The 12,143-nt window shown below is 48.3% G+C and overlaps 1 protein-coding gene across 3 annotated transcripts in view; it reads left to right on the top strand.

Annotated features, from left to right (window-relative positions):
- GALNT2 (polypeptide N-acetylgalactosaminyltransferase 2) overlaps window positions 1-12,143 on the top strand; it is a 191,064-nt gene that overhangs the window by 156,302 nt on the left and 22,619 nt on the right. For all 3 annotated transcript variants that reach the window (XM_025448668.3, XM_025448669.3, XM_035715534.2), the window contains exons 7-10: window positions 2,600-2,721; window positions 4,956-5,043; window positions 8,469-8,556; window positions 9,632-9,735. In XM_025448668.3, coding sequence (XP_025304453.1) covers window positions 2,600-2,721; window positions 4,956-5,043; window positions 8,469-8,556; window positions 9,632-9,735 — 402 coding nt within the window. The remainder of the gene's footprint in view (window positions 1-2,599; window positions 2,722-4,955; window positions 5,044-8,468; window positions 8,557-9,631; window positions 9,736-12,143) is intronic.

Here is a 12,143-nt window from a genome sequence, read left to right as displayed (position 1 = left end):
CTGTACAGTCCAGCCGGAGTCAAGCAATGCAGTCTTTCTTAGCATAAATTTTCAGCCACGATAAAGTGATTGAGCCTGTTAGGACAGTGCCCTCAGCACCGTATTTTAACCAACTAAGGTTGTCAATCCAGATGTTCAAGATACATAGACAATGGGATCAGCTTTGCTCCTAAGCAAGCTCTATTCACGGGACTCACATCTGTCTCCCAAGCTTAGAATAAACCAAAACCTTGAGATCAGACGGAAAATCTTGAATTCTATTTGCTCCCAAACTGCATAATGACTTTTTGAATTTAAACCCAAAGTGTCTGCTAGCACAGGAAAAAAAAAAAAAAAAAAAAAAAAAAGAAGAGGAGGAAAAGAAAAATTATTTTTCATGTCGGCGTTTTATAACTGATCACTTGCTAGCCTTGTCAGAGAGTGCCGTTAGCCTCAGAAATCATGCTTCTAAGTACTTCAGGTTAGGATGTTCATTTGGGTAAGAGCCCATATTGATGCTTTGTTTTGAAACAGGATGAAGAGGGGCAGCTGGGGGAAGGCAGAGGATGGGAAGCCTGTATGGAATAAATGAAGTATGCGAGAGTTGAGTGAGAAAATGCACGCATACAACTGCATGTGTGCTTGGGTGTACCCGTGTGTTTGTGTGTGTGTATCTCATATATTTAAGCATATATACAGGTGCCTATAGTATTACTACTTGATGACAGAAAATCAGTTGCCTAAGGTATTATGGCAGTGAAGGAATGGCTGTAACCCCATTTAGTGCTGGGGATTTTATATGCCAGTGAGTCTTCATCTGGCTCTTTATTAGAATCAGCTGGGGAAATTCAAAGATGACCACGCCCTTCTAACTTGGCAGGACTTGTGTGCCAAATTCTGTGTCTCAGGGCTGGGCTGGTTACCAGCCAAACTCTCTGTTCTTTCTGCCTTCTGGATTGTTCTTTCCTTGGACTCCTTGGGATCCTCCACACTGTGCCTGACGTTCAGGAGTCAGCCAAGAACTTCTGGGGAGGTTATCACCAGAATGGGGCTAACCTTCTTTCCCAGATCTCCCCCTCTAGAGTCCAGCCACTGTAAAGACCCTGAACTCTGTCCTCTGACACCACAAGCCAAAAACCTGATGTTGTGGTGGATCATAGAGTAACCTCAGGAGAAACAGCACATACACAGGGACTTCACTCCATGTGATTTTCTTCTTTGATGGACTGAACCCTCTCTAGTTTCTGCATGCTCCTGACTGCTCTCTGGCCCTTCCCGATACTTGCTTCCTATGTTTTGATCAGGGTTTATAACTGTGCTCTAAGGAAGGGTCTGCCCAGTACAAATGGATTCTCTTGCCTTTGCAACACCAGGCCTGGAACCTTTGTCTCTTCCTTCCTGTGGTGTGCAGCTCTGTAAGAACCATTGAACACCCATTTTGATGACTGTGTATAAAAGAACTTAAAACACTTATCCTTACTGGTTGTGAATAGTCATGTTATCTTCATAAACAGTCATCCCCCGTTATCCACAGAATACATTCCAAGACCCCAGTAGAAGCCTGAAACCATGAGTAGCATGGGACCCATGTATACTGTGTTCTTTCCTATGCATGCATACCTCCAACAAGGTTTGAGTTATCAATTAGGCACAGTAAGAGATCAACAACAACAATAATAAAGTAGAACAATTATAACAGTATACTGTATAAAAGTTATGTGCATGTGGCCTCTCAAAATACCCTGTTCTACTGTACTTATCCTTCTTGTGATGACATGAGATGATAAAATGCCCACGTAACGAGATGAAGTGACACAAGTGACAAAGTGACGTAGTGTCAGGCCATTACTGACCTTCTGACGATACATCAATCAGCAGGAGGATCGTCTGCTTCCAGACTGCAGTTGACCATGGCTAACTGAAATTGTGAAAAGCTAAACCACAGACGAAGCAGGGGGTACTGCAGAGAGCCCAGCATGAAGAACAAACGCCATTTACAACCACCTTGTTTAGTGACACATATACTACTTGTGATAGGACTTGGTGTGGTAGTAAACACTGTATATTAGGAACAGATCACAAATACGTGATAAATGGTATGGTTGGGCCGATAATGGGACTGATTTTGTGTAAAAGCCAATCACCTGAGGTTTGTCATGTATGTTTACTGGGCGGTGGTAAGTCCTAGAAAGAGATATTTGCAGCATTGTTCTCATTACATTATCACCATTCACATCGGCTCCATCAGCCCTTTGAAGCATCTTGAGTAAAACCTTCTGCGGCCCAGCTAATTAGAAAACCCTGTTGCTGTGTCGCAGGAAAGTAGTTGTGAAAGTTCCACACTTTCACTTGCTTGATAAAGGAGACTTCAGTTATGTAAAGGCCTTTCTCAGAGGGCAGTAGTTCTAAGAAAATTGTCTCCCCGGTCATCCAATTAATTTGGAAACAGAAGTCCTGACAGAACTGTGTCTTTGTAACCACAGGGTGGTATTGATCCTACCACCCAAGTTTGCACGAGGGCTGCAGAGCCGCATGGTGGGGAGGCGATGCGGTGCTGGATGGGCTGTTCTGTGGCCTTTTGCTCAGCTACCCTGATGCGCTTTTGAAATTCCTTCTGCAGGCCTGATGCGCTCGCGGGTCCGGGGGGCTGATGCAGCCCAGGCCAAGGTCCTGACGTTCCTGGACAGCCACTGTGAATGCAACGAGCACTGGCTGGAGCCCCTCCTGGAGAGGGTGGCTGAGGTGAGGCCCAGGGTTCACACTGGTTTTCCCTGATGCCGGAAATCGGGGGAGGGGGTGCCTCTTGGACATCTATTCGAAGAGTATTTTATTCACCATAGGGATCTACGTCTGGAGGGGAAAGCACTTGACAGGTAGGAGGCAAGGATCAGCAGAGACTGGTGAAAGCCGGATTTGTCGAATACAACCCTTTGCTTTTTCTCACAAGGACCTTCGTTCCTTGCCTGCAGCTTTGCAGCCAACTCTGAGCTCAAAAGGGGCAGAGTGCTTAGAACAAGGCCTGGCATCCAAGTGCGATCTGAGCATTGGTTGCCTCAGTGCTGGGGGGCAGGTTGGCCTTCTCCAGCCATGCTGCCCCCTGAGAAACCTGCCCCGCAGGCCTGTGGCAGCACGGGGTGCCCGTAACCACACAACCGACACTTTGAGGCTGTCAGGGTGACCCGTGGCACACTCTGTGTGCCTTTGTCTCTCGAAACATCATCAGTGGTATTACTTTTGGCCTTTTGCCATTTCTCTTGCTTTTTACTTGTTTTATTGACTTTCTTTCCTCCCTACTGAGAAAGTGTTTCTTTGGGGTGATACAGCCAACTTAATGAAAGTACTAGAGAAATGGAAAATGAATAAGTCATGCCTTTTACAAGTCAGGTGTGACAAGGGTATAGCTGGCGGACAGTAAGTCATGAAATACTAACTACAAGCTACTAGTAATTATGATATAATATGTTGATATTGTCCACTTGTAATTTGTAATATTACGATAATCAGTATTCCTTACTTAGTACTAACTACATGTTAGACATGTTACATATTACCTTTAATTTAGGTATTACCCCCATTTGACACATGAAGAACTTGATATCATGTCCAGAATTCATACAGGAGGCGGAGCCAGGATGGCAAAGCAGGTTCTACTACATCCCTAACTGAGTCCTCTTACACATAAACACATATCTAGTTGAAAGAAGCCCCCCTGGAATCCCCACCCCTGCCCCCCAACCCCTATCCACCATCCCACCCCACTGCCAGTTCTCACAGCACTATACTGTCCCCAAGGGAAGCAGAGGACACAGGAAAGCCACAACCAAGATACTACCGGTGAAGACCACACACTTCTACAGTGGAGCTGTCAGGATTATTTCAAATACCCTCTCCTCAAGTAAGGATAGCAGAAGGAGTGGAAAATTGTAATTCCCACTAATTCCAGTCCTACCAAAAGAAGTCAAAAGTAGTGGATATTATGGTCTTTGACTCCCACCCCCAGGTCCAGACTGAGCCAGGCAAGGAAGATTGACTTCTGTTTGCAGTGCCCCCCGTAAACTTGCAGCTGGGTGGTGCTGGAACTTCATACTGTTCTCTTATGTGTTCGTCTGATGTATTCTGTTCTTAGCTCTGCAGATTCTGTTACTAATTTGTTTTTCTAAGTCTTTCTTCTGGTTAACACGGGTTCTGTAAATGGCTCAAGGAAAGCACTTACCCTTTTATTAACTCGCCGCATGGGGCAGTGCCTCTCACCAGCATCAAGCCTCTGATTTTAAAGAGGGCAGGAAAGGTAAAAGACCTTATGTTCACAAACGACCAGAATAATAACTGTGGCTGTCAAAGAAATGCCTCCATCTAAGGGGGAAAAAATGTTTTGTTGGGTAGAGTCACAGGTAAGACAAAGTTCGAATCTGGGATTCTTGAGCTGATTTGGGTTACCCTCGGCCATAATGATAGCTATGCTCTCCTCATCACACACCCCTCAGGCCCACAGAAATAGATTCCTAGCATCATCGTGTGAGGATCTCAGCCATGAGTCCATTCCCAAGGTTGGCCACAACTTGCATATTAGGACATTTAAAGACAGCTGAGCTTAGATTCTATCAGAATGAAAGCCCCCCGTGGTTGGAAGTTTTGACATTTGGGAAAACAGAAAAGAATACTGGGAACACCCGGGTGCGGTCCTTGCCTTCAGCCAAGAAAGCAAGCGCCGGAGGTGTCCCATGGCCACAGCTGTCTAGCTGCTCCCCTCCCCGACCCTGCTCGGCACAGACCAGGGCCCATCAGTGTGACGGCAGAGGGCAGGGCGTGTGGGATGGGGAACCCCGGGGCCCCCGTAGGCCCAGTGGGACAGGTGGTGAGAGGGGGTGGCTGTTACTGAGGCTGCCTGACACTGACATCTGCCTCTGGTGGGGGGTACAGGAGGCTTTGTTTTGTTGGTGATACCTACTCCCGTCTTTTGTTGATTTGTTTTTTAGGACAGGACTCGGGTCGTGTCCCCTATCATCGATGTCATTAATATGGACAACTTTCAGTACGTGGGGGCATCCGCAGACTTGAAAGGCGGTAGGTGCCGCTCCTGCTCCACCCTGCCTTGCTCAGGCCGTCCGCCTGGAGGCTGATCCCTGCTCCCCCTCAGGGTCGTGAGCAACAGTGACCGCAACTTTCACACCACTGGCGCCCATGCTGCGAGCAGAGGGCGCCTCCGTGCTGGACAAGTAGCATCTCATAAAGAGAGAAAAATAGTTTCATTTCCCTTAAAGAACTTCCTGTGTTTCCTGTTCTCCTCTTATCTCTTTGACCTTCTGTGGCTGTTATGACATGTGGGGCTTAGTGCACAGTTTTGGTGTCATTTTTAATCAGTGAAGATTAAGCCTTCCCAAGTCAGAGCCTGGATGAGGAGTTGCCAGAGCTGACAGGCTGTGTGGTGAGCATCACGGAGCTCAGGATTTATAGAGTAGCAGGGCTGGGCTCGGCTCTGCCTCCTTCCTGATACCAGCTCCTCTGACAGCCTGTGTCTCCCTGGGGGAAAAGCCATCTACCCCACCCCAACTCTCGCTGACCACCCAAACCCCCTAGTCACCCCTGCACCTGGCTTGGCTGTGGGCTCCTGCTCCCTACCCTGCTGACCACCCACATCCTTGCCTCCAAGGGCCACACCAGCTTCCTGTTGGTCCTCACAGCCTCGGGATGTGCTCTTCACACCCACCACCCCTTGGGCCCCACGAGTGACTTGTCTCATGCTCTTACCTTCTCAGAAACTATCACAGGCCCCAAAGAACTTATGTGTATGTATGAGCATTTGCTATATTAGAAATTAAAGGCAAGAGATTGTTAAAACACAAGACGCAGGTACACATCCTGTTGTCCATCAGAGTACCGATGCTGTATGTCCTGCGGCTTCTGAAAAGCTCTATCATATGCTTTTGAAAGAGTGTGAGTAGTGAAAGAGGCATGTAAATATAAAAGTAGTTTTGGTGTGATAGACCCCCCGAAAGGGTGTATGGACCCCCATGGGCTCCTGGACCATCCTTGGAGAACCACTGGTCTCATGTGGTGCCTCGTGGTGCCTCATGGTGCTGAGAGGTGCATAGGGATCATGGCAGCCATTTGAAGGAACTGGTCACATGACATCTGGTTCTTCCTGGTTGTCCTCATGTCCCTGGGACTGGCAGGGTTGGTTGGGGGCTGGTGACCTGTGCTCCAGGGTCAGAGCAGTGAATGTCCTGAGCTCTGAAACTCATCTGGTTGGCAGCCACACCTCTCAGAACTTGGCTGAGGGCCAAGAGGTCAGCAAAGACTCCCCAGTACTGCTAAAAGAGATGTCAAAGCCTTTGCCTTCTGTTTGTGCAATCTATTCACTATTGATTCTTTACGCCTAAGATCCATGATTTTTTTTCTAGTTGTCCAACACCCCTCTTGCTTGGTGGGAAACAAGGGCCTTCTTTTCCCACCTTCTAACACTTTGAGCTGAGTAGAGAGGTTGGACCATTCCAGACAGACACACACAGGATTAACTGATAGTCTAACATAAAAAAAAAAAAAGAAGAAGAAGAAGAAGACGTTGAAACTGTAAATTTGGGCACAGCCTCTGAAGACAGAATGCCAAGAGTCCGTGAGACTCGGGTTCTTGACCCACCTGCCCTGTCACCACAGGCCGGCCAGTTCACCTCTGCACCTCAGCATGCCCATCTGAGAAGTGGGGGCATAGTAGCACCGGCCACGGGGGTAGTAAAGGGGTGAGAGTGGCCAGCACCAGGTCAAAGATGTGAGTGAGCAGCTCCCCCATCCCAGGGCATCAGCAACAGGGCAGCCGTGGTGGGAGGACTCTCCTTACATCAGGAAACGTAAAATTCAAAGAAGATGCTTAGGAAATGGTAAGAAGGTTTGAAGTTTTAAAGAGGACAGATCCTTAGTTATCAAGAGAACATTAGTGTTCATAATGCGTTCTTCCCCTGAGGATTTGCAAGAGCTGAGGTTTGATGGGCTGTTTATGTGAGAGTCAGTGCAGGACACAGATGCTCTGGGGTGGGGGCAGGGGGCAAGAGTGCTGGCCTCCTGCTGGGTCAGAGGAAGAGTAGGCACCTAGTTTACTCAAATTCCTTTAAGAAAAAAATCAAGGATGACATTTTTAGCAGATTCTCAAAACCTAATTTAGTTTCTTTGGACCAAATTAATAAAATATTAACAATTATACCAAAAATGCAGGTAATGTTACATCACCTGGCCCATTGAGGACTTTGCATTGTCTGTAATCACATAGGCAGGACGTTTGTTTTTTTCCTCGTTGAGGCAGGCTTTCTCCCTTGGGCAGAGCTGGGCTCTTCATGAAAGCCCAGTGGGGCCTGCCTCAGTTTCCTCTCTGTGCCACTATCTCTGCTGCCTGGCTCCCCTGCTGCTCACTCTTTTTTGGCCAGCCTGCCACACTTTGCAGTGACAGCTGGGAGACCATTTGGGTCCCATGCCCCATGGCTGGGCCAGAAACTGCATCCTGTGCTGGCCCAAGAGACCACCAACCTCGCATCCTGGCCTGTTCAGGATACAGACCCATTGACCTCAGAACACCCTGAGGAGAAACCCAAACATAGGTATTGCACAGGGCCTGCTGACAAAAAGCCTGATGGCATAGAGCTGAGGGATAGATGACCCTGGAGTAATTAGGTTTGGCTGCCAGGCCCTCGGAAATGCAGTAAGTGAGCCACCTGTCACCACGAAATGGTCTCCTCGTGCGTCTTGAGAGCATCAGCAGATGGGGTGTACTGGTTCCCACTGGCTCAACGTGGGGACCTTCTGAGTAAGGGTGAGACCCAGCAAGCAGCTTGTCAAATGTCATAAACTACATGCAGGCACCAGGTCTGGGCTGAGCCGTCCTGACTGGCCTGTAGATTCTACAAATGAATTGGGACAGCCGCCGTATTTCTCAGAAGTTGCAGCCTGCTGCCGGCTTTGCCACTTCCTTGGGCTCATTTTCATCTAAAAGCCTTCCCTCTGCCACCTTGCCCCGTATGGTTTGGTTGCAGTCAAGGGACATGGAAGCCAAGTGTGCCGGCTGGGAGACCTGTGCTCTCGTCCCCTCCCTGGGCTCTTTTGGCCTGGGACAGGATGGGAGGCACAGTGGCAGATTGGACTTTGTCCTCCTTGCCGCCCTGTGTTCCCTGTCAGAGTTATTTGCAGGCATTTTATGTAGGAAAGCCCACCCCACATTTTCTGTTGGGGGTGAGCTCCTCAGGGAAGGAGTCACTGGTATGCGCCCTTTTCACTGGCTCCCTGGCCCTGGGTCCACCCTTGGCGCCCTCCCCTCTGCTGCTTCTCGAGTGGTGGTTTTATTATTTTGGGGTTTGTTTTTGTTTTTGTTTTTGTTTTTTTTCCTGTGTGTGGCTCTCAGTCCAGTCCAAATACCAAATCGTCTGAGCTGTGAGGGACGGGGTGCCAGGAGTACCCTCTGTTCTCATCAGCACCCTAATGTTTGGTTTCTTTCCTATGGCCTGCAGGTTTTGACTGGAACTTGGTCTTCAAATGGGATTATATGACCCCTGAGCAGAGAAGATCCCGGCAGGGGAACCCAGTTGCCCCCATAAAGTAAGTGTTAGCACCCCCCTCAGTGACCCCGCTCGGGGCATTTGTTTCGTAGACGCTAAGTTAGGCTCTTTGTCCTCCTGCCCACCACCCACCCTGTTTCCCCTGTCAGAGCTCAAGGGAGAGTTAGCTTCTTCCATCACAGAATAAAGTACTTTGAGATTTCCTCAGATGAAGCCTGACGTACATATATATGAGACAAATCTCCAAGTTTAGGGACTTCCTTCACATTTGTACCATAGAATGGTTTCCAGCAGGGCCGGCTCTTCAGGTTGAGCTTGGAGACTAAAGCGAACAGGGAGGGTTGGGGGGGGCGTGAGTCCCCTCAGCTGCTCCCCTTCCTGCTCAGCCTCCCTCCCTGAGCTACCCCTGCGTTCCCATTTGCCCACAGAGGAGAGAACTCAGGCCTGTGCCCTGCTGAGAAACTTGCGGTTGGGAGTCAGGAGTCCACCACCTGTGGGAGGTGTGAGTGTGGGCTGCCCCTCCATGCTAGACACACACTTAGGTGGCAGCCCTGACACAGCCTGCCAGCACTTGACACTGAGTTCTCAGGGCATCTACTGGGAAGGAGGTGGGGGCTCAGTTAACCCCACCACCACCCTGCCCAGGCTGAGTAAACAGAAGTGTTGAGTCCCAGCTAACAGGAACCAGCTTCAGGATGAGAATGAGGATAGCTGACGTTATCAAGCATCTCCTGAGTATGCTAAGGGCTTATATGTATTATTTACATATTATTTTTTCTAATCCTATGAGGAAACTGAGGCATAGAAAAACCAAGTCCCTGCCTAGGGCCCCTTGTCAGTGAGTGCCCCCAGCTCCAATAGTCACCGTCTTACAGGGAAGGCTGGGTCCAGGCCCTGGCGCTGTGGGAGTGTCTGAGCAGGGCAGGTGGGAGGCATTCGAAGTCAGCAGTGGAAAAACAGTGAGGATGTCCTGAGCTCTGAATGGGGAGCCATGGCTATGCCATTGCTTTTAAGATCAACTTGTAGACATGACGTTGGCATGAGAATGCAGAAGATCTGACCTTAGCCTCTGGCCCGTCCCTCTCTTCCCTCCCACTCTCTCTCTGCCTCTCCAGAACCCCTATGATTGCTGGTGGACTATTCGTGATGGACAAGCTCTACTTTGAAGAACTGGGGAAGTATGACATGATGATGGACGTGTGGGGAGGAGAAAACCTGGGTATGTATGAGCCTGAGTCTCTTCTTTCCAGTCTGATGAAACCATGGCCTTTTCCTACCCTTCAGCGATGTCCAAATGAAAAGTGGAAGCTTTGAAGAGGCTGTTAGGCAGGAGCTGGCAGTGTGCAGGGAGCCAGTTGGAAAAAACTCTAAAGGCCTTGGTCACCATCACTTGCCGTCGGCCCCCATACAAGTATCAATAGCATCCCTTTCACTAGTGTCTGGGGTCAGGTGTTAACTCTGTCACCTGAAGAGCTTACAGACATGGGGAAACATGTGGGATCTGTGCTCAGCCATGTGGAGTGGAAAACGAGCCCTGGCCAGCCTCTGGGGTTGGCCAAACTGGGATGGTAGAAATCAGACGGAGCAGAGAGGCCTTGGCATTTAAGCCCTCCTTTACAACTTTGTGAATGATTCCAATTTGGTTTGATTTTGTTTTTGTTTTTAATAACCCGTGCAAATCAGTTTTCCTCAGGTTTAGGGACAATGAAATTTTATAGACTTTGGTCTACATTTAGTAGCCAAATCATATTTATTGCATTAAGAGAAAAAAGACTCAATTCTTTTTTTTTTTTTTTTTAATTGTTTGTTTAGGGTTTTCTGTCAGGGGTTCTGAACTGATTCTCCTCAGCTACGGATGCTTTCGAGTTAATTCCATCGTTGGATGGGTGCACCCTGGGAGGAAGCAGGGCAAGGACGGGGAGGAAAACGTGACATCACTGTCATTTTTAGTGGTTTTTCCTGTAACAGAAATTTGGGTATTTTTCATTTAAAAGAAAAAACTAGACTAGCCTCTTATTTTTCTCTCATTTTATGATGCTAAAGTTAGTGGCAACATCTCCTCTGTGGAGCGTTTGTCTGTGGTGTTTTGATGTTGAAAGCCTCTCTAGGCTCAGTAACTACACTGGGGCAAAGGACCAGGAGTCAAACTCCTTTTGGTTTTTTTAACAATACGTTGACAGGTAGGAGGGACTTGTATTAAAGTGGTTTGAGCACGAACGGCGTCAGAAGATTTATTAACCTTCTGAAGAGAATTCTGAGTCCCCCTCACTGCACAGACATCCCCTGATGGCTTTGTGGAGACCCTGCCAGCCAGGATCCCACCCACCCACCCAATAGGACAGTGCATCACTTAGGCAACCATCTCCTGAAGCCAGGATGTGCTTTGCAATGTGTGCCATTAGCTGAAAGCACGGATTAGACAGACGAGATGGTGGCCAGCCTTTGTGTCACAGAGGAGAAAGAGCATTGATTGAAGCATCAGAAGGTTATTTCGCCCAGAGAACAGAAAAGAGAGAGAATTTTTTTTAATGACCTGGTTTGTTTGTTGCTGCTGTCGGTTTGGTTTTTATATTCATGTAGCTGTGACACAGGTGAGGTTCCCTGGAAGGGCTTGAGGGGATTGGGATCAGGGTGGAGTGGGACAGGGAGGAAGGGGCTGAAGCAGCCCCTGCCTGGGCACCGTCTGGTACCTTCCCTCCCCTTGCCTGGCTCTGTAAAGCTAAAGAGTTCCAGGAGTCTTCCACTGTCTTCAGAGCTCCAACAACAGAAGTCCCCAGTCTGAGTCCATCTTTCTGACACCACTCTGACTTCCTTTTCTGAGCACTGGGTGCATACCAGCAGGTGTCCAGCCAGCGTGGTATGTGTGGATATGTGTCAAGGGAGGCAGGGTGCAGAGATGCCTTTACTCAAAATCCAAAACCACCTCCTCCAAGTACACCCTCCTCTCCTCCCCCACTTCCCTGCCAAAAAGAACCACTACAGCTTCCATGTTTCCTACCTACTAATGTAAGTCTAATGTAAGCAATTAAAAAGACAAAGAACCTGATACCTAGCCCCCAGGAGACATAGGGTCAGGCTCCTTGGATACCTGTATCCTTTGTGTCATGTCCCCACAGTATTCAGATAGAGGCTGCTTCTGGTACATCAGCTCATTATATGCTCTTTTTTTTTTTTTTTTTTTTTTTTTGAGATTTTATTTATTTGAGGGAGAGCAAGAGAGATCACAGAAGGAGATGAAGAAGGAGAGGGAGAAGCAGATATTGCCATTGAGTGGAGAACCCGATGCAGGGTTTGATCCCAGGACCCCAAGATCATGACCTGAGCCAAAAGCAGATGCTTAACTGACTGAGCCACCCAGGCGCCCCACCCCCACCCCCACCCCATTTTTTAAAAATTTAAGTAGTTAACACACAGTGTTAGTTTCGTTAGTTTCAGGTATATAACATAGAAATTTTCCACAACTCCATACACTTCATTTCCTGCTTTCTTGAAGGACCAAGTTCTTGCCTCAGATCTCAGAGCTGGTCGTTAGCAGAGCTACGATGCACACACAAGCTCCCTAATTCAGAATCCACCCAGTTATCTTGAGGAATCATTCCCAAGTTGTGGTATCCCCAAATTCAAGCA

The sequence above is a fragment of the Canis lupus genome, chromosome 4 (genome assembly GCF_003254725.2).
Source record: "Canis lupus dingo isolate Sandy chromosome 4, ASM325472v2, whole genome shotgun sequence".
In the NCBI taxonomy this organism is placed as follows: Eukaryota; Metazoa; Chordata; class Mammalia; order Carnivora; family Canidae; genus Canis; species Canis lupus.
This window is presented reverse-complemented; position numbering and strand designations above follow the sequence as displayed.